The sequence below is a fragment of the Ailuropoda melanoleuca genome, chromosome 5 (assembly GCF_002007445.2).
Source record: "Ailuropoda melanoleuca isolate Jingjing chromosome 5, ASM200744v2, whole genome shotgun sequence".
Lineage (NCBI taxonomy): Eukaryota > Metazoa > Chordata > Mammalia > Carnivora > Ursidae > Ailuropoda > Ailuropoda melanoleuca.
Genome location: NC_048222.1, coordinates 47,780,257 through 47,803,924, shown reverse-complemented (window position 1 = coordinate 47,803,924; position 23,668 = coordinate 47,780,257). Strand labels below are relative to the sequence as shown.

Genomic DNA, 23,668 nt, shown 5'->3' with positions numbered 1-23,668 from the left:
AAAGCTGGAATTGCTTATGATGCATTTCACATCATGAGCATCTCCAAATCGGAAGAAACAGGAGCAAGGCCCACATCAGCATTCCCACCACCACGCAGCTGAGCCCTTGTGGGACCGAGGAGGGGGCCCACGCAAACTCTCCTTCTGAGCAAATCAGTGTGAAGAGAGAAAACCTCTAAAGGAAAATAGAAAGAAGGGAAAACCATGACCAAGTCAGCAGAAGAGATCCGTCTGCAGGAGACGGCCCTCTTGCAATTAGGGCTTTGCTGTTTTCATGGGTTTGGGAAATCTGAAACCCTTGAGAAAAACTCTTGAGTATATTCAAAGCAAGATGTTCACTGGTGAATTATGTTCTGTTTAGATGTGCAGAATATAGCATGTTTGGCAATGCTTAGCAGCAAGGACAAAGCTGCAGAGGTGGTACGGTCAACGCAAAGCCCTACAGTGAAAAAGTAAGTGGACTCCCATCTCCTCTGTCGAAGTCGATTGTATTTGAGAACAAATCTGATGATCTTTGCAACACTGGAGGTGGAGCTGGGCAGGGCCTGCTCGTAACAAAGCTTCTTTTTCAGTCCCCAAACTTGTTATTTTTATTTTTTATATTTTACTTTTATCAAACCTTTTTAATTTCCAAGAATGACTTGGCAGACTCCTCAGTCCTAAGCTTTTAACAGCACACCTTCTTTTCACCTTAGTGTGAGTGCAGAGAGGGGCAAGCGTGACTGAGTGACCTGGAACCTGACATGGGTCTCCCTAGCTCCAAGCAGTAACGGGATGACACTTACTGAACGTGCACGAGGGGCGAGGCACATGGACCCTCTCATTTCTGCCTCACGATTCTAAGTGATATATTACTATTCTGATTTTTTTAGACAAGGAAACGGCACCCTAAAGAAATAAAGTATTGCTCAAGATGGCGCACTTAATGACAAGCATTGAGGCTTGAACTCAAGCGTGCAGCATACCAAGTCTGTTCCTTAACCACAAAGCTATCCTGCCTTCCTGAGGAAGACAGGAGATAGTTCGGTGTGACAGACGAGGAGTTAACAGAATGAGTGAGGAGTAGATAAAGCCTTGAGGTTGTGGGAAAAAAATCAGTTTGGCAAATAGGAATATACTCTGACCATCCAAATTATCCTGAATTCATCTATGGGTCAACTTTAGATGTCTCCTGAGGTGGTTGGGAAGCAGCAACTGGATTTATCCAGACTCTAGACAGGAACAGTCCAGGATTGAGGACAGAAGGCTACCAAAGGCACTTGCCCAACAGAAGCATAAGGCAAAATATGCAGACAGGACAGCGAGAAAAGGGTGAGGGTGAAGGTTCCCTGTTCTTCCACCTTCAACACAGATTACTAGCAAGCCTGAGCTGGCGTTCCGCCTCTACTATTTGCAAGCTACATGACAAATCACTAAATTTCTCTGGGCCTCAGTTTCCCCATCTGTAAATGAAGTGGATTGAACTAGAAGACCTCTAATATCTTCATCTGAAAGTTGGAAAAGATGTTAAAAGTCAGCGAGTCCAGTCCCTGCATGATGCTTTCGCCTCCTGACACATCTACTCCTCCAGAGTCCGCTCTTGCTTAGATGAAGCCGCAGGCCCGGCCCCCTGGGCAGTGCTGAGCTCAGTGCAATCTTCCATAGCGTCGCTCCTTGACTCTCATTACAAAACTGGTCCCTTCTCACCACAACAGTATAGAATTTAGTGAAAACCCAACATCAGTAAGTGCTATTAAATATAGCATAGTATGATTTATAAATAAGAAAACAGAGTTCTCACCAAATGAATATTCATTAGTTAGATCCTACATATCAGTTTGGATTTTAAAGAATTAGAATATAATAGAATACCCAACACGAAAACTACCTCGGACGTTAATTTCACCTTTAAGGAATTCCACGTCCCTTTAAATGTGTGCACTTCAGGGATATCATTAAGATGATACTTAATATCTGCAAAATACTGTGGATATGAGAGGTCTAAGAAATTAGCCATGGCTATGTGTCTCTAAGAGGTGTTCTAGAGGGGATTACAGAACAGGGAGGATTTCATTCCTACGTGGAGGTAAAGCATCAGATGGACAAGGGTCAATCCATGAAGGAGGGGACCCCTGGGGGTGAGAATATGGACAGTATTACCAATCCTACTTAAGCTGGCTGACTTGAGGTGGACTTCCCCAGACAACAGCCAGCTTTGCAGTCCCTGCAATCCTGAGCATTTTGAGTAGACCCAGAAGGTGGCAATTCTGAGCATTCAACTGGACCAGAATATGAAGAAAGAGGTTAAGTCTTCCAACAAGGAGAAAAATGCCTCTATCTCCACCCTCTGTTTTATAGGGAATAAGCTCGACTGAGAATCCAGACCACTTGAAAGTGAGTCACCGTAACCTTGATGATCTGGGCCCTTGGATCTGAATGTGACAGTCTTGTGACTAGATTTTCCAGCCCAGAGCTAATCCTTATCCAGGACCTTGAAGTAAAGGCATGAGTCAGAAGCTTCACACAGACATTACTATCTGGGGCCTCACGAGAATGGCATCTGCTCTCTGCCGTGGACTCCCTGCCCCAGTGAACCCCATCCAGAGACCGGCCCAGGGCGACCACACATCTCTAGCACTCTGAACAGGATTGTCCCTAGTCCCAGAGGACTCTACCCTCTAGCTCAAAACCGAGCTCGCCTGACTTCCTCCTCCAAACCCGAAGGCTGCTCCTGCCTGGAATCTTCTCATTGCTATGAGCTTTTGATGATCCATTGTTTCCTTTACTCCAGCCAGTGTTCTTGCCCTCAGGGGCTGGGGAGGCAGGCTGCCACACCGGAAACGCTCCGAGAGCCAGCGACAAGAACAGACCACAACCACCGTGGTGTCCAACGGCCGGGGTTGTGGAAGTGGAGCAGGGTCTCTGAGCACAGAGCCAGGGAGGGGGCACCGACACGCGCAGACAAGAGTCCACCACGAATGAAGCCAAGAGGAGTAAGCGTGGCGCACGGGGAGGAGCCGACGGAGCAGAGCGTAACAGGAGACCCGGTACATGGTGTGTGTGACGTCCCGGGCAGTGTGCTACATGCCTTAGATGGATCCTCGAATTCAAGACCACAGCCCCCCCTTGAGATGGGTACACAGATCTCCACCTTACAGATGAAGCAAAAGAGGCCCCGAGAGTTTAGGCAATTTGCTGGCAATCACAGCTAATAAAAGCCAGAGCTGGGATTTCAACACATGCGATGGATGCACCCCCACGCCCCGAGCCCTACTGTTACTCATTCGATGGCCCTATGGATTATAAAATTGGGGTGGTGCTTAACTGGTATGATTTTTTAAAAATAGTTTAGTGACTTCCTCACAGAATTACATGATTAAGTGTGCTTGACACAACCTCTAAATTCTGAGTGTAATTAGGGACAATGAATTTCATCACACAGTGGCTGAGATGACAGTGCACTCTCCACAGGGGCTCCCCCAAAATCATGGGAGGAACTCCTTCTAGACGTCAAGGCCCCTTCCCTTCTGCAGGAAGGAGGGGTCTGCAACATCCAGTGGGGAGGGGGCATAAACCGCCCCCGTGAGACCCGGGAGGACTCCAGGTACGTGAAGTTCTGTAATCGGCAAGTGTTGGGGTCCAGTCTGGAAAAAGGTCATCAAAATCTAAAACGTGGCTCGCCATCCTAAAATTTTCTCTGATCGTTTAATGTGAATTCTGATTCCAGATTCTGATTACAACCATTTCCTCTTAGAAAGTAGCTGATTACCATCTGCTGACTATGAAGCTATGAGGTATGTAATATCCGTTTGGGGTTTCAGGATGGCCCGAGTCATATTCGGCCTGCACCCTGTCCCTTTTTTTCAAGCAGCAGCATTACCTCTGGGCATCTTCTGTAACCAGGCTGTTGCAGCTCACTGACCTCATCCTGGCCTGGGGTGCCGTTCCCGACTCCTAGAGAACCCTACCTCCCCAAATAGAACAAACCTTTATTTTGCTCCCGGCAGTAGTTGGGCGCCCTTTCTTGTCAGCCTGCAGATTTTCCGGAAATAAGGACTTTATAAAAGGTCTGGAAAGGAAGAAAGAGAACGGATTAGCAATCAGGGGTACCTCGGGGGCTGAAAGCCTGCTTCCGTGGAGAATGGAAAGGAAGGCCAGAAGCACATAACCTGGGCTCCAGAAAGGCCATCGGACTCAAAGCACGAGCCATCAAGGTGTGACCCAGGGAAATAAGCAGTGGACAAGAGCAACGAAGAATTCTAAGATCTAAGGATCTTAGCATCTAAGCCTGGAAAATACATTTTAAAACTCTGCCTTTCGAACTTGCCCACTCACTGGGACCGAGGTACACCTTGACCAGAGGACACATGGAGGGGTCAGTACGGATTTGCTGAGTTAAGATTAGTCCGACAGACTGCAGCTCGGGCGTGTGTATGAACTGTTGAGATCCAGTGCAGATTCTGCTCTGATCTAAGGCAGGGTTCCTCCACCTTGGCGCTACTGATACTGGGATCTGGGGCTGGAGAATTCTTCGGTGGGGGAGGGGTAGGCTGCCCTCTACATTGTAGGATATCTTGCAGCATTGGTGACTTTTGCCTACTCGGTGCCAGTAGTACACGGTGCCTCTCACCCCTGCCAAAAACGCTGACAAACTGTGCTTTTGAGTACAAGTCATTTTAAGCAGAGCAGTAGTAATTCACCAGGCCTTTGCATGTTGAATAGATTTTCATTAGTCGCTCCAATCGAGTTGCATTTGTTCGTATGCACCAAGACACAGGGCAGGGACGATGTCCCAGCAAACTCAGTGTCCCTCGTGCCTGGAACACAGCCTGGCACACAGTGGGTGCCTGACAATATGTGCTGACTGAATAAAGTCATCCATGTAAACCAGCAATCTGACACTCAAATTCAATTCCTCCTAAATGGCTCTGGAGCCATCTCGAATTTTCTAGGAAGTCTCCTCACAATCTACTTTTTTTTTTTTTTTAAAAGATTTTTTATTTTTTATTTATTCGACAGAGATAGAGACAGCCAGCGAGAGAGGGAACACAAGCAGGGGGAGTGGGAGAGGAAGAAGCAGGCTCATAGTGGAGGAGCCTGATGTGGGGCTCGATCCCGTAACGCCGGGATCACACCCTGAGCCGAAGGCAGACGCTTAACCGCTGTGCCACCCAGGCGCCCCTCACAATCTACTTTTAACTTGACCAGACGCGATTATAGATTTTTGCAGCAAATGTGTTTAATAAACAATAGTCCGTGTCTATAGGACAGGAGTTTACGTGGATGTGTCAACAGCTCTCAAATTCGGCTCTCAAATTGAATTTTAATAATTCAAATAAAATCTGAAAGCGTGTCTGCACCTGACAGGCATAAAAATCCATGAGGCAGGACTTGCGGCTGACCTTTTTAAGAGAGGAGCAAATCGATTTTCTGCGTTTTCAAATGAAAACAAATTCGGGAGCTCCAAAGCTGGGGGCGTGAGCTCAGGGAAGTACGGCACAGGGAGATGAGGGCCACGGAAGGTGGGAGGCGGGGAGGGGAAGAGAATGAAATGGAGAAGAACAACTTCCAGCCAAAGCCTGAAAAGCATGCTCGGGTTTTTTTAGAAAATTGTCAGGCGCAGGGCTGTTAACTAAGGAAGTTCACCTTAATCTTACAACAACTTGAGTAACAGGGCCTCCAAGGGCAGCTCCCACTTGGAGGCCACTCTAAAAACTGTAAAATCTGGAAGATTGTACAATATTGTGTTTGCCTGGCATATCCAGGCCTGACCGTGTAAATCATACTTTATATCCATTACCCAAGATCTTGGGAACCTTTGCAGGGAAGAAGGGAGGAGAGGACAGAGCAGGGCTGGTCCTGGGAGCTCCTGCAGGTTGCCAGGCAGATGGACACCGCTCCTGTTTCTACCCCTAGAGCTCAGACAGGGTCTTGGGAGTTAAAACAAACCTCTGAGGAAATCCCTCTTAAGTTGCCCCTCCCAAACTTCTTGAGCCATTTCCCAAATGCTTTGGGGACACGTCATCTCACAGCCTGCTAAGCCATTAGCCATTCAAAAAATTAAGTGACCATGGAAAATTCTTAGGATGATATTCTGAAGGCAAAGTATCACAGAACCAGAACATTCCACTCTTAGTCAGAAATGGCCATCCCAACCCAACCCCAGGATAGTCGCCTCTCCCTGATGACACTGCTGAAAACGATGAAGCTAGGAGCCCTGAAGGGCACGCACATAGCATGTAGAATCTGGAGGCAGGAGGGGTTAGGAGTACATGGGATTGGAGAAAAAAAATTATTTTGAATAACCAAATTGTCCACGATAATCCACACCAGAGAGTTCAAAGGAACAAACTGCTGACCACTGGAATGCCACAAGTTTGTTTTCTTTTTTAATACTAAAAATTTGATCAGACCTCTATTCCATGTCAGATAAGACAAAACACACTTACAGCTCACTGCTCTGCATAAGCTCGATCAGATCCATGAAAAGCACATCACGGTTCCTTTCACAAAAGCCATCCATGTCATAGGATACCTGGCCAGGAATGGAAAGAAATCTAATTTTATCCTCTAAGTATTTCATTGAACCAAAAAATTCAAGTTGGCATGGCTCTTACCAGAATGTGAATATTTCCAGATGTACAACTGGGATTTCATCATGAACTGTCACATTAAGGCTGGGCATGTTTTATTTAACTTGTTAGCTAACGTACGTGGTGACGGTCTGTGGAGCTGATGAATGGTATCCGGCTGCCTACATGGCCCAGATGATCTACGACCAGGACTTCAGCTAACATGACCACATACCCCTTCTCCAGTGAAGCCACAGGAGTGTCGAAGCAATAAACCTAATTCTTTCCCTAAATTTTCACTACAGCAGAATAAAAGAAAACAACTTCTGCTCATTAATCCATTGAAAGGGGGCATGTCATCTGAGGTTCTGCAATTTTTTCTACAAATGGCATCATAATTGGATCAAGTCAGCATAAAACTCATGCTCAGGGACCCCAGTTAACAAGAGATTAGATGGGATGAAAGGTGGGACCAGTGGATGTCCATAGGATTAGAAAACCCTAAATATCATGCCTCGACTTACTTATCTTTGTATCGGTGGCACCTAGACAAAGCCTGGTACCCAGTAATTATGCATCTTATGAGGACCAACATCAAAAACAAGCCTTATTTTTATTTACTTATTTTAAGTAGGCTCCATGCTTAACATGGGGCTTGAACTCATGATCCTAAGATCAAGAGTCGATGCTCTACCAGTGAGCCAGCCAAGGGGACCCCAAAGCAAGCCTTATGTATACTCCCAGCAGGCATAGGCAGGTGAGGGAAACAGGCTTGTGACTGCGGCAAGACGCAAGACGAAAATCCATTCCTTCAGCAGTTAATACACACGCCAGGGCGATTCATGATTTAAAAATATGCAGTAGTGTCTACTACCCTTTGTCCTGCCTCTGCAAGTACTCCATAGGTCCCATGTTGTTGAACGAATGGATGGATGCTGAATGAACAAAATACAGCGAAGCAGATGAAACTATATGGCTATTTATCAGCTGCTTCATGAGAAAACAGGTCACAGACCCAAAGGCTTAAAACATAAAGGCAGACATTGGGAAGGGTAACTTCCACTTTCCCGTGGGACCCCCGCTCTCTGAACATACCTTTCCAGCATAATGGTGAATAATGAAGCCTTGATTCCAGCTGTTGAAGTGCTCGTGATTCCCGATCTGCATCTGAAGTTTCTGCAGCAGCGTCTGATCTGCCCCCTCCCCCACCGCGTGCATCGTGGCGCACACGTCGTCCAGGATGCTCATGATCCCGGGAGGGTTCTGATGGGACCAAGACAGCAAAGCCCCAGTTCAGTGACTGTTGAAAGCCCCAGTTCAGTGGCTTATCAGGTCTTTTCTTAAGCAAGGAAACAGTTCCCCAGACTCAAGATACCATCTTGAAAGTCAGTCTTTCCCTTTGAGCAAGAATGCCATTAATAATCCCATATGGGAGTTACCACTTAGAGCTAATGATGGAGGAAAGTCCATTTAAAAAAAAAAAAACAAAAAAAAGGTTTAACTTCCCTGAAGTTCTATCCAAACTCTTATATGGATCACTATCTGCTGACTCCTATTTGTACCAAGTTGTTAAAAACCCAAAAGAAAAATGAAGACATTTTCCTTGACCCTAATTCATTTCTTAATGTTCGCTTTTAGCCTGTTACCCACAGAGGCATGGTTTACACAGTTACAGAGCGGACACATTCTCTCATGCATTATTTTTTCGCATAGCACTATTTTATAAACAATCTTCATGTTTTCATAGCCTTCATACTTACTATTTTATTTATTTATTTTTTAAAGATTTTATTTATTTATTTGACTGAGATAGAGACAGCCAGCAAGAGAGGGAACACAAGCAGGGGGAGTGGGAGAGGAAGAAGCAGGCTCATAGCGGAGGAGCCTGATATGGGGGCTCGATCCCAGAACGCCGGGATCACGCCCTGAGCCGAAGGCAGACGCTTAATGACTGCGCCACCCAGGTGCCCCCATACTTACTATTTTAATGCCTATATTTTCCTGCTCTGATATGCTATAGTTTATTTAACACCTGAATTGTCTTTTGGATGGTTTTACGGCTTCCAGTTTTGGACTTGTGTAAAAAACCAAACCAAACAAACAGTACTGTGGGGATCGCTGCCTACACCCTTCTTGTTTTCTTTTGGATAAATTTTAGGGCTAAGTCCTAGAAGCTGTATAGACTGTCCAGAAAGCAGGGTCAATTCTGTGCCTCTTCATTCTGTGCTACCCATTTAAGTCATGGACGTCTTCTCTCAGAATTCAGTGACAACTGCCATTTGTAAATTGGCATTTTATTCATACACACGTGTTCATATTACTACACTGACATCTATACACACAACTGATGGGATTGCTAAAATTCTCTGCAAATCAGAGTTGTCACCTCCCCTACTCTAAAACAATGACACAAGACAATACACACCCACTTGACATAAATCCACGTGCAATGAAGAGACACACCAGCCTGGTACTTACAACTTTGTTCTCTATGAGGTCACACACGATTTTGTTATTGAAGTACTCAATGGGTGTCCATCTTATGCCCTCTTGAACATACTCTTCCTGAGGGACAGAAAGTGGGGACTCACATTATGACCCAGTGAAGATTAGCTGGAGATCCATGCAGACGACTACCAAAGGCACAGAGATAGCCATGAAAGAAAAATCTGAATGCCCTTTGACATAAAATGGGAATGTTCTTTTTTTTTTTTTCTAAGAGGGACAGAAAAGGGACATTTCATTGTTTGGTAATTTTCTTTTCTTCTTTTTCTTTCTTTCTTTGTTTTTTTAAAGTAAACTCTACGCCCAATGCGGGGCTCGAACGCACGACCCTGAGATGCAGCGTCCAATGCTCTCCCAACTGAGCCAGCCAGATGTCTAATTTTTCATTTGAACCCTATGAAATTTGTTACCACACAATCATTTTTGATATAGAAGCAATAGCAATTTAATATGGCTTAACCTATAGGTCCAGTTACAAAATCATCTCTGAATTTAACGTAAGGACGGCAGTACGGATTAGCCTCTAGGAACCCCAGGGGAGGGCCCATCAGTCAGGCCAGTTGCTCATTTAACTTGATGAACACCACCATGTTCTTCTGGTTTCCCTCCTTCCCCACCAGTCTTGCTTTGTTAGCTTCTTTCCCGATCTTTACCTGATGGAGTCTCTGGACTCAATCTTCCAGCCTTCCTGTATGCTCAGCCCTGCTTCTCTAGGGGGATTTCAATCAATCCTATGGTTTTAAATAGAACCTGGAGGTGAATGTCCCCTGAATTCATTTCTCTAGTCTAGACCTCCCCACTGAGTTCCAGGGTCATGCATATTTTATACATTAGAGTCTCTGTTCAGATGTGTCATGGGCCTTATAAATCTAACTTGTTCAGCGGAGATCTGATTCTGCATTTCCCCACCATCACCAACCAACTCTCCTAATTTCACTCTTCAGCAAATTGCCTCACCACCGGCCCTGTGATTCAAGCTACAAAGGGAGCAATCATCTTTAATTCCTCCTTCCTTCTTGGCTCCTTGCTAATTATTTTAAGCGAGTCATGTTGACTCACTTTCCAAAACACATGCCCAATCTGACCACCTCTCATGGTATTACCGCCTCTACTGCTACCATCATTGTCCACACCTCTGCCATTTCTTGCCCAGTCTCCTAACTGGTTTTTAAACTTCCACTCCTGTTTGTCTTCTCCTCAGCCCACTCCATAAGTCTAGAGAGCCTGAATAACCTTTTCAAAAATACAAATCAGACCATGTCACTCTGCTCAAAATTCCCCCAGGGTTTCCCATCATACTTCCTACAAAAGCTGAGGCTTTCGCCATGCTGGACAACGTTCCTATATGACCTAGCCTCTGCCTACATCATCCAGTCTCAGTCCCTACCACCCTTTATCCTGGCTGTTCTGCTCTAGCTGCTCTGACGGGATGGAAGGCTAGAACATCAGGGCAGAGATTTATGTGGAAACCGTTGCTCACTGGGATTCCCAAGCAGAGGCACGAACACTTCTGTGACTTAATGTCCCCCAAATAGCTTTCACCTGTGTAGTGGGTTGAATGGGTCTCCCGATTTTTCATGTCCACCTAGAACTTCGAAATGTGAGGTTTGGAAACAGGGTCTTTGAGATATAGGTAAGCTAAGGATCTTGTAAATGAAGTCATCCTGGATGTAGGGAGACCCCTTAATCCAATGGCTGGTGTCTTTACAAGAGAAAGAAGAGGGAGATTTGGGCACAGAGAGACACAGGGGGAAAAGTCACATGAATGGAGAGGCAGAGCCCAGAGTTACACCTGACACAGGACAAACACCGCCAGGAGCCTCAGAAACTGGAAGAGGCCAGGAAGGCGTGTGGCCCTAGGGACACTTTGGCTTCAGACTCCGGTCTCCTGAGCTGTGAGAGAAGATGCTTCTGTTGTTTTAAGCCACTCGGTTGGTGGTACGCTGAACAGCAACCCTAGGAATCCAAAACAACGTGGAACCCAGAATCAAAGGGAGCCTGTCCTGAACTTTGAGGAGAAACTATAACCAGGCATGTGACTTCAAGTCAGAATGAAAACTGCGAGCTCCATTAAAGCCACACTGATTTTCAAGGGAGACTGGGAGAAGAGCAAATCTGAGAAAACCCAAGTTTTTCTTCTGGAACACGGTGCATGCCATCGACAATTGGGGTTGGAACTAGGTTTCCATTTTCCACCCGGTCAATGAGTCAGAGTAGTAAAAGGAGCCAGTAATAAGTCCAACTTCACAACATCATTTGCTTAAAAGAGAAAGAAACTGTAGCAGATGGTGTTTACATTTCATAGACTAAAATGTCACAATGGCATATGGTTTTTCTGCCTGACTTTATTAAGTACATTTCCTAATACAAGACTAAAACTTGAATCTAGTACCAAAAGAGAGACTTTCATATCTTTTAAACACAACACACTGGAAATAACACAAGAAGAAAGAAGAGGGACTGCTTACCTGTTCTGCCTTTAATGTCAGTTCAATAAAAATCTGCTGTAATTTTTCATTGACAAAATTGATACAGAACTGTTCAAAGCCATTTTTCTGGAAAAAAAAAGTTACTTGCATGTAACTGTTTCTGTGAAATCATTATAAAGTCATTTCTTAAGTGGTTAAGTGCAATGTTTCAATGTGAGAAGCCTTAACAGAAATCTTGGAGGCATCGGTAGACAGCAACATAGCTTATATTTAGGAGAAACTAATTTAGTAAAGGGACATGAACAACTTACAGAGGCAAAAATGAACTGTAGTGGGTTTTTTCCCATTACCTAGAATTGTTTCTTTCAAGCCAGATGAAATGCATCACCCTCCCACGGCCCCAGTTGTTCAAACTGGTCTTACCTGGAATATTTCAAAGCCATAGATGTCCAGGACACCAATGTTGTATTCTTCATGGTCCTTCTCCATTGCTTTGTTGATGGACTAGAAGAAAGTAAGCAGCACAGCAATTAACTCCTTTTCTTTCCTATTAGAAAGGGGGCAAGCATGGGGGGAAAGGGAAGCAAGACTATAAACAGCAAATGCTACGGCCTGATGGAAACAGGACAAGAAGAGAGGGGACGTGCAGCTTCAAAAAGAGGTTTGCTGCAAGGTCAAGTACTCCGGGAAACCACCAGGATCTGAAAAAGCTACTATTGCTTAATGATGAAAGCTATTAACTTCCAGCATTTCGTTTTTCTCAGGAAGTCTGGCGAATTGGAAGAAAATGTCATCTTGGATGACTGAAGTAAAACCTACTTCTTATAAAAAACCAAAAAAGACAACATCCAATAGGTATTATTTCCACTGAGCATGTCCAGTAGCCATTTAATGGCCCCTAACACAGCTGGGAGGGACATCAATGTCTGGTGCCGGGAGCTTAGAGAGAGGGTGAGTGGGCTGCAGATAATAATACCAGCAACTATTATGAAAGTGATGAGAATATAAGCAGCCTCCGTATATTTACCATTCACTTGCCAGGCTTTGCTCAGCGCTTTCCATGTGTTTCATTGAATCCTTGCTATGATTTTGCCAACGACAGTGACGTTAGAATCCCCAAGGCTGCCCCGGGCCAGAGGCAGGGTCTGGGGTTCCCTGGAATGGCATGACGTCCACTACACCTGTGTTCTGGATCACTGTGAGAAGGGACACACAAGCCAATGGCCAGACTTAACGAGAGAGGGTGCGTGCAGGTTCCACCAGGGGCCTCAGGAAGGGCGGCGAGGCAGGGAGGGACAGGGGAGAAAAGTTCCCAGGGGTGGTGAGCACCTGGATGAGTGTGGAAGCACCAGAGGTGCATTTGGGGCCAAGAAAATGACGTGGCCTCTTTCGTGAGCTAATGCGTCATGACACACAGCCCTCGGCCAGTGCCTGGTGCGTGCTCAGTGCCCAGGAAATGTCAGCTCTTATTACATGGGGCGTCATCTGCTTTTACCACACAAACAATAAAGGGCAGGCAAAAAGAAAGTCAGGTAGGAAGCCCGGCACCGGAAGGCACGGTGAACAAAGAGACGAGAGAGACGAGAGACGTGGGCTCTACTGTCCATTCTGCACCACTCTCTTGCTGAACGGCCTCGGGCAAATCCACCAGTCCCTAGGCTTGAGATTCCCTTGTCAGTAAAATGAGGAGTCTGGACAAGTTAAAAGGATGACTAATGTTTAGTATGACCCTGACCTTCCACAGAAAGTACACAAAATAAGTACCCTACCCTGCCCTGCCCTACTCAACCCTAACCACACCTAACCACACATTAGGCCTTACAGACCTTGTTGCCAGGATTCAAACGGATTTTTTGGAGCGCACGGCCATGCTGCTGTTCTTGCCTGAGGGTCCCCCTACGGTTCTTTCTAGCTTGACGATATAAAAGGCAGAGGAGTAGAACAGCTAGAACACGGCCCAATTACCTCGGTGTAATTCCTAGGTTTATCACGTACTAGTAGGGTGACTTTGGCTAAGCCCCTCAGCCTCTCTGTGCCTCAACTGTCTGTGAAACAGGGATAATAATACTAAGTCACGCAGCGGTCGGAAGAATCACATTATTTTTCCTCTAAAATACTTAGAATGGCATCTGGCACGTAGTAAGGGTTGTAGAAGTGTTTGCTATTTTATTCTACCATTTACAGGCTACAGTGATTAGCACACCCGGACACTGGCAATTCCATACTGCTGAAAGATTAATTTTCGTAATCTATATGCGTTACACATGTATACATATGCATATAGATATGTATACAAGTATATATGCTTATGCCATTATGAAATCAGTCTATGGTAGTTTTATTTTTTTATTTTTTACTTTTTCTAAAGATTTTATTTATTTATTTGACAGAGAGAAAGGCAGCGAGAGAGGGAACACAAGCAGGGGGAGTGGGAGAAGGAGAAGCAGGCTTCTGGCTGAGCATGGAGCACGACGCGGGGCTCGATCCCAGAACGCTGGGATCATGACCTGAGCCGAAGGCAGACGCTTACCGACTGAGCCACCCAGGCGCCCTTATGATAGTTTTAAAATATATCTAAAAACTCTTTGATACTCTTCCCTTAAAAAGGTAGAGCTTAATTCTTCTCCCCTTAACTGTGGGCTGTACTTAGTGACTTGCTTCTAACAAACAAAATATGGCAGAGTGTCAATATTTGAGTCCAAGCTTACAAATTAAAAGCTTCGTGGCTTCTTCTGTGTTTTCTCTCTTAGATCACTCCCGCTGGGGGAAACCAACTGCCGTGCTGGGAGGATATTCAAACAGCCCAAAAGAAGGCTCATGCAACAGGGATCTGAGGTGTCCTGCCAACAGCCATAAGAGCGCACCATCTTAGAATGAGACCTTCCACGCCTAGTCAAGCCTTGAAATGACCGTAGCTCCAATCAACATCTTGACTTCGGCCTTATCCACTAAGAACCACTAAGCTAAGTCACTTGCTTTGAAACTGTGACAGAAAAAAAATGTCTATTGTTTTAAGCCACTAAATTTTTGGGTTAATATGACCAATACAGTATTCTAAAGATTTAGGCTCAAGGGTCAACCAAGTTTCATGACCATGGGTCTCCCCTTTTTCTGTTCTGTAGCTCTGGCTTTACTAAATATCGTGGCCCTAAGAAGCTGTTACCATATTAAATGTCTTGCTGGACAATTCTAGAAGCAAAAGTGGGATTCAGTGATCCAGGGTGAAAGGATAAAAAGTGGAAGAGTAAGCTAATGGTTATAAGGAACAGGCCAAAACATGAAAACAAAGCCCTTGGTAGTTTTACTCTTTATAGCTGAGATGTGAAATGCCACCAACATTCACTCGTGTTTACTTACATCTACCAAGAAATCAAAGACTCGGGCGTGCAGAGCCTTGGCGAGGGCATCCCTGGTGTAACAGGCCTGCTCCACGTTGAGTGTCACGTGGATGGACTCGGACTTGCCTCCCCACTTGCTGTCCATCTGCCGGCTTGTAAGCTTTTCTTTCAACCTGTCCTGGTTTATCCCCAGAAGATATGCAGGAAAAGCCAAAACTATAGAAAACAAAATAAAACATGATTGTCTTTGGAATTTTAACAATTCATTTTGCAAACACGTGGAGGCACTTTTGTGTGCGCGCACACACACGTACATTTACAAGACACCAGCACTGCCCCCCCCTCCAAAAAAACTTTCACCCTACTGGAGACTGCTTATCTGCAGTCCCACACACACACATCCATTTTGTTTTTCTCAATTGTTCTATTACATGAGTCAATTCCTATGACGGCTGAGACTTCCAATAATACCAATCGGTGATCCAAGAAGGATGGTGAACCAACCCCCCCTGCTGAGATCACAGCTAACAAGCCTAAAATGGACATCTTTCCAGGCCTGCAGCAAGGCAGCCCGGAAGGAACTAAATTAAGAGACATTTCTTTGGCTCCAAAAATTGTTTTCTTCCTTTCTTGTATGGTGTTTTCATAGCATCATTCCCAAAGATGTTGAGGCACCTGGAATCATGAAGTAATAATTACAATATCATAATAATCACCTATTTCTTGAGTGCTTACCACACGTAGGGTTACTAGAGAGGACAGAACACAAAATATTAAGAAATCTTGAAGACAGTCTAGACGAGGCATGGATAGCTTACCAAATTAAGAAGTCTAGATAATAAAGTCCTAGAGGCATTTAGAACAGGAAGCTATTATGACTTGCTGGGGTAGTCAAGGAAAACGTGGGATTCTTGTGGGGCCTGAAAGGATGAACAGGATTTGTACAGATGCAGAGGAAGAGAGAAGAGGGGAGTGCAACGGGATGTGCATGGGGTGGAGGAAGCAGGGTAGGAGACACGGTCAAGGTGCAGCAAGCAGACCAGCACTGCTCTAGCTGAAAAGGTAGGTGGTTACAAGGTTAGGGTGAACTCTGACAGTGGAGGTCCTTGAATGGCAGGATAAATTTGGGCTGGAGTCAAAGGGGGCCTGAATGACTTCTGGGAGGGGGTGGGGGTGGGGATGGGAGCTATGAGATTTCTCTGGGAGAGGCAGATGGCACAAAATGGAAGAAGGCACAGGCGCTATTCATCTCACAGCAGACCCATCCTGTCGTAAGGACACGGAGTAACATAGCTCTGGTCTTCGAAGAGAAGAGCTGAAGAGCGGCTTCGTAACTCGCTTCAGGCCATGAAACTTGCCAAGAGGAGGACCAGGGATATAAATGGATTTTCTTGATTTCTGCTCAAAACACTCTAAAGTGAATAAAGGACACCATTCTGGGTCATGAAAGAATGCTCAGATTTTTTTGTAGTATGAATGAAAGATTTTCATGCACACAAATCCAAACTCTAAACTTGGATAGGAGTCTTCTTTTTCCCCATAAAACTGTATCAGGAGTTTCTGATAAAAGGATTTTGTTAAACATTTTATGATAATGCTCAAAAATCACAAGCCTCCCAATAAAAGATAATCTGAATTTCACAGATGGTGTTAGAATGAACGGGCTGACATTTCTCAGTAGGTACCTTCCAACGAGATTAAGTCAGTGAATGCATTTTGAAGAAGCGTAATGCCAGAACAAGGTATTTATTATCTATGCTAGCATTCTACAGAAATGCTCTGACTAGTAGAAGGGCTTCCTTTTACAAAGGGCCATTTGCCAAAGGCCAATTCCTTTAGTTTGGTTTTCATGTTAACACACATGTTTAGGAATCTGGACGTGTCTTCCACAAAACTGAAACTTAACCTTTGCACAGGGCAAGGACCTAAGATGCCCATAAGCCAGACTAGACTCATGCGTGGTTGTTGGAAGAATCGAGAGACATTTACCAAAGTGTCTGACATACAAGAGGCCTTTACTAAGGGGAAGCTATAACGTTGGTTATTATCACCACCACCAGGCAGTTAGGCGATACATACACATCTCACTTGATAAAGTGGATATTGTTACCAATGGTGTGTAGTAAATTCACCAGGGGCCCCTCACTGTTCATGGTAACTACACACAGTGAATACCTTGATACAATGAATAATTAGCCTCCATTTGTCTGTTTTGTAAAATGTGGGCTTCTGCCAAGCCCCTATCTTGTTAAAATAGGGACACAGTTAAAATATTTGGTAAAAATGTTTATGCCATTGTCTTTATGACCATAACTAAAGAAACACAACATAAGGGCTAAGTCCTTGGGTCCTTACATAAGACTGAAAAAGAAACTTACTAAAGTCTGAGTCCCCCAAGCTACTGCAGAGGAAGGCAGGAGTGAAGGACCACAGGCACTTGAAAAACAAGGCATGGAATCTAGCCAAGAATCAGAGCCACAAGCTTAGGGAGACCCCTAAGAAGTTTAGAGAGGAAATCTAGTACTTGCTTGGAAAAAAATCCATGCCATGTTTTTCAAGTACAAGCTTTTATGGCCCTACATTTTCTTCAGTGGCTGCCCTGGTGCTGAAATTACAGGGCTGCTCATATGGACTTCCTGCAGGCTATGAATTTCCATGAGGGTGTGTGCAGGTGTGGCTGGAGAAGGACGTCAGTACAGAAGCTAGGAGGCTGTGGGGACGCAGCGAGGGAGGGAGGAGGCACTGATTAATTTCAAAAACCTGCTATAACTCTGGTATCGTTAATCAGTTATGGAGAACATAAAAGAACCTGCCAGAAAGTAACACTTCAACACATTTTGATGAGAATAGATTTCTGTTATTGCATTAAAGTGTAAGACAAAGTTGGATTAACTTTTCTGTGTACATCTGAAGTACAGAGGAGATAAACTAAAAAGATGTAGCAAACACAAAATGCTGTTTTACAAATCTAAAAGAAATGGCAAGGTAAATGTGGGCGGTCTTCGGTGTTGAGGTTCCATGCTCTCTAATCCATCAGGTACACAGCAAAAAAGATGGGCATTGTCCCTTGTACTTTCCATTCCCATTTACGTATTTTTTCCCTTCAACAAAATTCACAGGTTAACGTCTTTGGAGCAAGACTTGTTTCCAAAAGTATGTCATCTTACTATAGTGACTATGATGGATATACACGTGCCTAAGCTGAGGTTTTCTTGACTTCTCAGCAACATACAGGTTTGACTCAGGAAATCCTACAGCTCCACTAGTCTAAGGTCAGGTCAATAACAAAATCTGTTGTCACTGATGGCTGTTTTGCTTTATTAGGTCAGCTGTGACGGGAATCTTACCATCTTTTTTCTACAACAGCTAGAGAACCTGTCTGCTTTCTTCTGTTATAAAAATATGGGCTAACACTTTCTTCTAAAAATTTAGTCCACGTTGAGGTGGGCGGGGGTGGTACCTGGGTGGCTCAGTCGGTTGAGCGTCTGCCTTTGGCTCAGGTCCTGATCCCGGGGTCCTGCAATGGAGCCCTATGTTGGGCTCCCTGCTCAGCGGGGAGCCTGCGTCTCCCTCTCCCTCTGCCTATCACTCTCCATGCTTGTACTCTCTCTGTGTCAGATAAATCAATAAAAACTTTTTAAAAATTTTAAAAGATTAAAAAAATTTATTCCATGGGATGTACTCAAACATGAGAAAGAGGACACAAACCAGGTGAGTTCATTTTAGTGTGTGCCTTCAGTGCTGTAACAGCAGAGGCTCTGCCCTGATACCCACCAACGGATGACTGGTTCAGTGAAAGTACAAACAGCCAAGCAACGGAATTCTATGTAACTAAAAAGGGATGAAGCTCATAGAGCTACCCTATGACCCAGCCATTGCACTACTGGGTGTTTACCTCAAGGATACAGACGTAGTGAAGAGAAGGGCCATAGGCACCCCAATGTTCACAGCAGCGTTGTCCACAATAGCTAAATTGTGGAAGGAGCCAAGATGCCCTTCAACAGATGATTGGATTAAGAAGCTGTGGTCCATATATACAATGGAATATTACTCAGCCATCAGAAAGAATGATTACCCAACATTTGCATCAACATGGACGGGACTGGAGGAGATTATGCTAAGTGAAATAAGTCAAGCAGAGAAAGACAATTATCATATGATTTCTCTCAACTATGGAACACAAGAACTAGGAAGATCGGTAGGGGAAGAAAGGGATAAAGAAAGGGGGGGTAATCAGAAGGGGGAATGAAGCATGAGAGACTATGGACTCTGGGAAACTGAGGGCTTCAGAGGGGAGGGGGTGGGGGATTGGGATAGGCTGGTGATGGGTAGTAAGGAGGACACGTATTGCATGGTGCGCTGGGTGTTATACGCAAACAACGAATCATGGAACTTTACATCAAAAACTAAGGATGTACTGTATGGTGACTAACAAAATTTTTTTTAAATAAAAAGAAAAAATAAAAAGAGCTTCATCAAGTTCTTAATGAATAGAATAGTCTCCAAGACATAATGGGAAGTGAAAAAGCAACCATAGAACGTGATGCGTTATGCTCCCATTAATGCACAAAAGTGAGAAACAATGGATGAGCATTGTGGCTCTGGAACACATATCCCCTGAAAGGAATACAAGAGACTGGAAACCCTGGTGCCCTCTGGGGAAGGGAACAAGGTGACAAGCAAAGGGGCAGACACGACACTCTGCTAAGGTAATGACTCATGTTAAGGTATACCAAGTTAGCAGGAAACGGATTCTCAGGAGGAGGGCCCAAGTCTCTGCTCGAGCTCTCTGGGCCCAAGCACAGCCTCTCCTGGCCTCCAGCACGCCAGCACCTCCAATCAGGGCATTGCCAGGCAGGTGCCAATCCTGGGCCTTCCCCGGTTGGCTGAGGGGGCTGCTTCCTCCAGACCTCAGTGTGCAAGGAACCACTTCCTGGCTCAAGCACGCGGGGGAGGGCTCGCTGTGTCACAGTTGTTTTGTTCCCCAGCATGAAGAGGCAATAGGACCGTACTACCCAAGAAGGCAAGAGAAAGTCATTCTGCTTCCACAGCAACCACCAAGAAACCTACACGGTCATTGTTAAAAGGGCAAGTGTTAACGACCCTCCTGGATACATATGTGCATTTGTTAAATGTGAAGGAAAATATGAGTCTAGAAACAGTGATTATTATTAGATGCTATTTCTAGACTTTATGCACACCATGTATATTCATTGTCATTCCCCCCACACACACACCAACACACACTCACTTCCCTGGTCAACATAATTCATCTTTCTTTTTATCAGACAGACATCAGAAGTTAGCAGAACTTCCCTCTTTTATCACAAAAGAAAACAAAAATATAAAAAAAGAACCTTATTTGGAATGGAAATAGCCTCCCTGCATTGTCAGCAATGAGTGGGATACTATTTATTACTAAGCATCTAAATTTATCATTCTGGAAGAATGCTGAGAAAGGAAGAAATGCCTTCCTGGGTGGTTAAAGGCTGTGTGGGTTGAGAGCAGCCTGGAAAGCCATCTGATGCCTTGGAGGCTAAAGTCGCCCGTCACAGTGTCAGTGGCAGATTGCAGCTCACACAACCAACAACGTGCCCGCAGGAAGGACCGATTTCTTCCCAAAGCACAAACCCGATCACTCAGCCTTCAGGCTTTGTTAGAGAGGTGACCATGAAAGGTGATCGCCAGCAGTATTGACACAAGAGCCAGGGCCCATGTGTTTGTTTTCAGAACGAAGTCTAAACCAGCCCACAGACAAGCTGCACCTGCGAGCTTTCCATACTGACATAAACCCCATCACGGCTCTTCAGGACCGTGAGGTGAATGGAGACGCTCCAGGTCAGGTACAGAGAAGATTTTTCTTAGGAGGCCCATCTTCGTGGAGTTATTTGGCTCTCACTCTCATCGTCATTGAAGTATCACTTTATTTGTAAACCTAGGTGTGAAATTCTGCCAGACTCCCCCAAGGTTGATGGCACATTGAAACAAACAATCTCATGAAAGGTCTACCAGTGTGGGATGTGGCGAGGAGGCCAGGTGGCCAGGAGAGGCCCAGACGCTCTTAAGGCCATTTGTTCTGCCCCAACAGGACCGAAGACTCCTCGTGTCTTCCCCAAATGCCCAGCTGAGACCCTAGCAAAGGACATGGCTGGTTACCTGGGGCAGAGCTAAGCGGTTGTTCACCCGCCACGTGCCAGAGCTACTCACACTCCTCACTCTCCACGGCCGCGTAATTGCCAACCTCCTTGAAGCTGATGTTCCCTAGGTGGAGGACGCCCGCCACAATCTGCAGCACCAACGTCTGCTCCTCCGCGAAGATCCCGATCACGTTCATTGCGTGCTGAGAGAGAAGCGAGAAATCATCCAGGTGGGTTGGCCCCAGCTTGCTAAGCACGTGATGAAGAAGCCAAAGCTTAGACCGAGTTGTGCGGTCACAGGGGGCTTAGCTGGCAGCGGCGGCTGGAAGGCGCTGTAGGACGCGGTCACTGCCCAAGGCACTCATCCCCTCTTCTCAAGTGTCAGGGGCAGGCTGGAAAGGCACTTGTGTCTTTAGATGCAGCACGCGATCCCCCGGCAGGAGCTCTCCAGGAGCAAAGATACACAGGGACCACAGCCATATCCACAATCAGCACCCTGTCCTTGTGCCCTGCAGTGTCCTCACGGCCACCCACCTCCCTCCAAGGGCACGGAGGTCCCCCTTTCCACTTACTCCAAGGAGATTTTGGAGATCTTTCGCCTCACCAGGAGGGTGAGAATAGATGGTACTTGCGAAAGGATCTTGGTTAAAGACCTCCAGCAAATCAAATCAAAGCGTCAATAGAAAAGTCTTGTTTCTGAGTTCGTTAACTTCAGTAAAAATAGCTGAAATGCCAAGATTTATCTGAACCCTAAAAGAAACATATGCTAGGACCAATGCAGACCTCTCATCTGCATTCCTTCTCTCCCCTCCTTTGTAGCCATGTGGCCCCTTGATGGCGGTCTTCATTCCTGCCCCCCCTCAAACCGCACCCCCACTTGCCCTGTCGGGTCCCCACCTCACACCTGGGTCTGGGCTGAGGGACAGGCCTGGCAGGAAACTGACTCAAAAGGCAGAGGGTATGTAGTTCTTTGAGGCTAAACGGGTGAACAGCTCAGCCCCAGAAAGTTCTAGATTGACTTACTGAGTTGTTTCCCTGAAGATGTGACCCCTCAATAAGGTACCGGGGTTGACACTTGGGACCATAACATGCACACTGCGTGAGGGACATGGAGGCAAGGGCTGCCGTCTGCCCGTTCAGCGTGGGGGTGAAGGGAACCCGCTTGGAGGTGTTGGAAAAGATCAGAAGGGCGGTCTTCGCTTCAGCTTTCTGAGGAAGCAGCTCAGCAAGGGCATAAGCTCTAGGCAAACAGGGATGGTCAATCTACCTACAACAGCGCTCACCTGTTCGAGCACCTGCGGGGTGGGGGCGGGGATGGGAATTCACTTCTTCCCCCCTTGCAACTCATTCGGTGGTCCTCAAGCGGCTGCTCTTCACTCTTAGCCGTCCCTGCCCTGCCTACCCCAGGCCCCGCCAGCGCCGCCGAGCCCCTCCTGCGTGGCCCTGAGCCAGCCCTTACCAGTGTTTCCTGAAACTCCCGCTTGTCGTCAATGTCGTCCACCTTGTAGGACCCCGAGAGGCTCAGGTAGTAGTAATAGTCCATGCTGGTGATGCCCAGGCTGTGCTTCTGCTCTGCAGAGGCGCCCTCGATGAGCTGCAGGAGGCAAGCGGGGTGTGTGTGGTGCGGCCCACCAAGCCGAGGCCCCACTCCCGGGCCCCGGCGACGAGCACGCTCTGACCCTGCCCTCTACAATGACGGGGATCCTCGTCTCCAAAACGTGGGCTTCAGGATGGCTGCTCTGCTTGTGGTAGCCCCGGTCATCTCTGCAAAATCTCGTTCTCAACTCTGGTGAGACCTACAAGAGCTGAGAACTTCCCCGCATCCAAGGAGGAGAACTGCGGTGCCGTGCTGGTGAGACCCCCCAGAAGAGCGGAAAACAAGCCAGGTTATAAGCACTTCGTTTCTGCTCAGCGTGCTAATGGCTTTATGAAGTGCAGCGGCCCCTCATGCTACTCCCTACGGATGCCTGTTAGAGCAGCGGCCCGGGTCCTGCTCTCCGGCGTTCTGGAACCTCCTAACCAACGGGCTGTCCCACTTTGATATTCACCTTCGGTCTGAGCGAGGTCCTCTTAAAGGGCTCCCACCAGTGGTGTGCTAGAAAAATATCCAACAATCAGCTCGTGGGGAGAAGAATGGATTTGTAGCGTTTGCTGACTGTCACGGTGTAAACACTCCTACCACGACTGACTTCAGACTACCAAGAAAATAGCACCGAAGGAGGAAGTGGGAAGGGAAGCACTCGCCCGGGCAGGCTGGCTCCAGCAGCCACCTGCTCCAGTCCGGAGGGATTTAGGAAAAGAGAGGGCCTTGCCACACTTCTCCATCCCTGTCAAGTTCCTCCTGTCATCTCAGCTCCACACCCCGCAAGGAGGGAACATCATCTCCATTACAGAGAAGTTCTAGGTCACCCGTGACATCAGGGTCCCTTCGCTTTCTTCTGCCTCCTCAAAATATCTTTGTGTCACCCCCTTCCTATTTTCCCCCTTCTGTTTTTCCTCCCCATCCACACCACAGAGCCCCTCGTTTCCATTTTCAACCCCCCCCAACCCTCTCCTGCCTGCAGACACATGCTGCTCTTGGCCGTAAGCTTTTCCTTGACTCTGAACTTCTCCAAGCCTCAGAGCAGACTTCCTCATCACGCGCTAGCCACCTGCAAGAGTGATGTGCCATCATCTGAGAGAGCTAGCTAATTGAAAAGACTGTGTAC

At 46.2% G+C, this 23,668-nt stretch overlaps 1 protein-coding gene across 1 annotated transcript in view; it reads right to left on the bottom strand.

The window, feature by feature from the left end:
* The window catches only part of MYO1E (myosin IE), a 115,824-nt gene that overhangs the window by 46,634 nt on the left and 45,522 nt on the right, over nucleotides 1-23,668 (bottom strand). The window contains exons 8-16 of the mRNA XM_034660908.1: nucleotides 22,420-22,554; nucleotides 21,031-21,163; nucleotides 14,843-15,039; nucleotides 11,909-11,989; nucleotides 11,525-11,611; nucleotides 9,030-9,116; nucleotides 7,647-7,814; nucleotides 6,429-6,514; nucleotides 3,967-4,048 (exon numbers count right to left, since the gene is read on the bottom strand). Coding sequence (XP_034516799.1) covers nucleotides 3,967-4,048; nucleotides 6,429-6,514; nucleotides 7,647-7,814; nucleotides 9,030-9,116; nucleotides 11,525-11,611; nucleotides 11,909-11,989; nucleotides 14,843-15,039; nucleotides 21,031-21,163; nucleotides 22,420-22,554 — 1,056 coding nt within the window. The remainder of the gene's footprint in view (nucleotides 1-3,966; nucleotides 4,049-6,428; nucleotides 6,515-7,646; nucleotides 7,815-9,029; nucleotides 9,117-11,524; nucleotides 11,612-11,908; nucleotides 11,990-14,842; nucleotides 15,040-21,030; nucleotides 21,164-22,419; nucleotides 22,555-23,668) is intronic.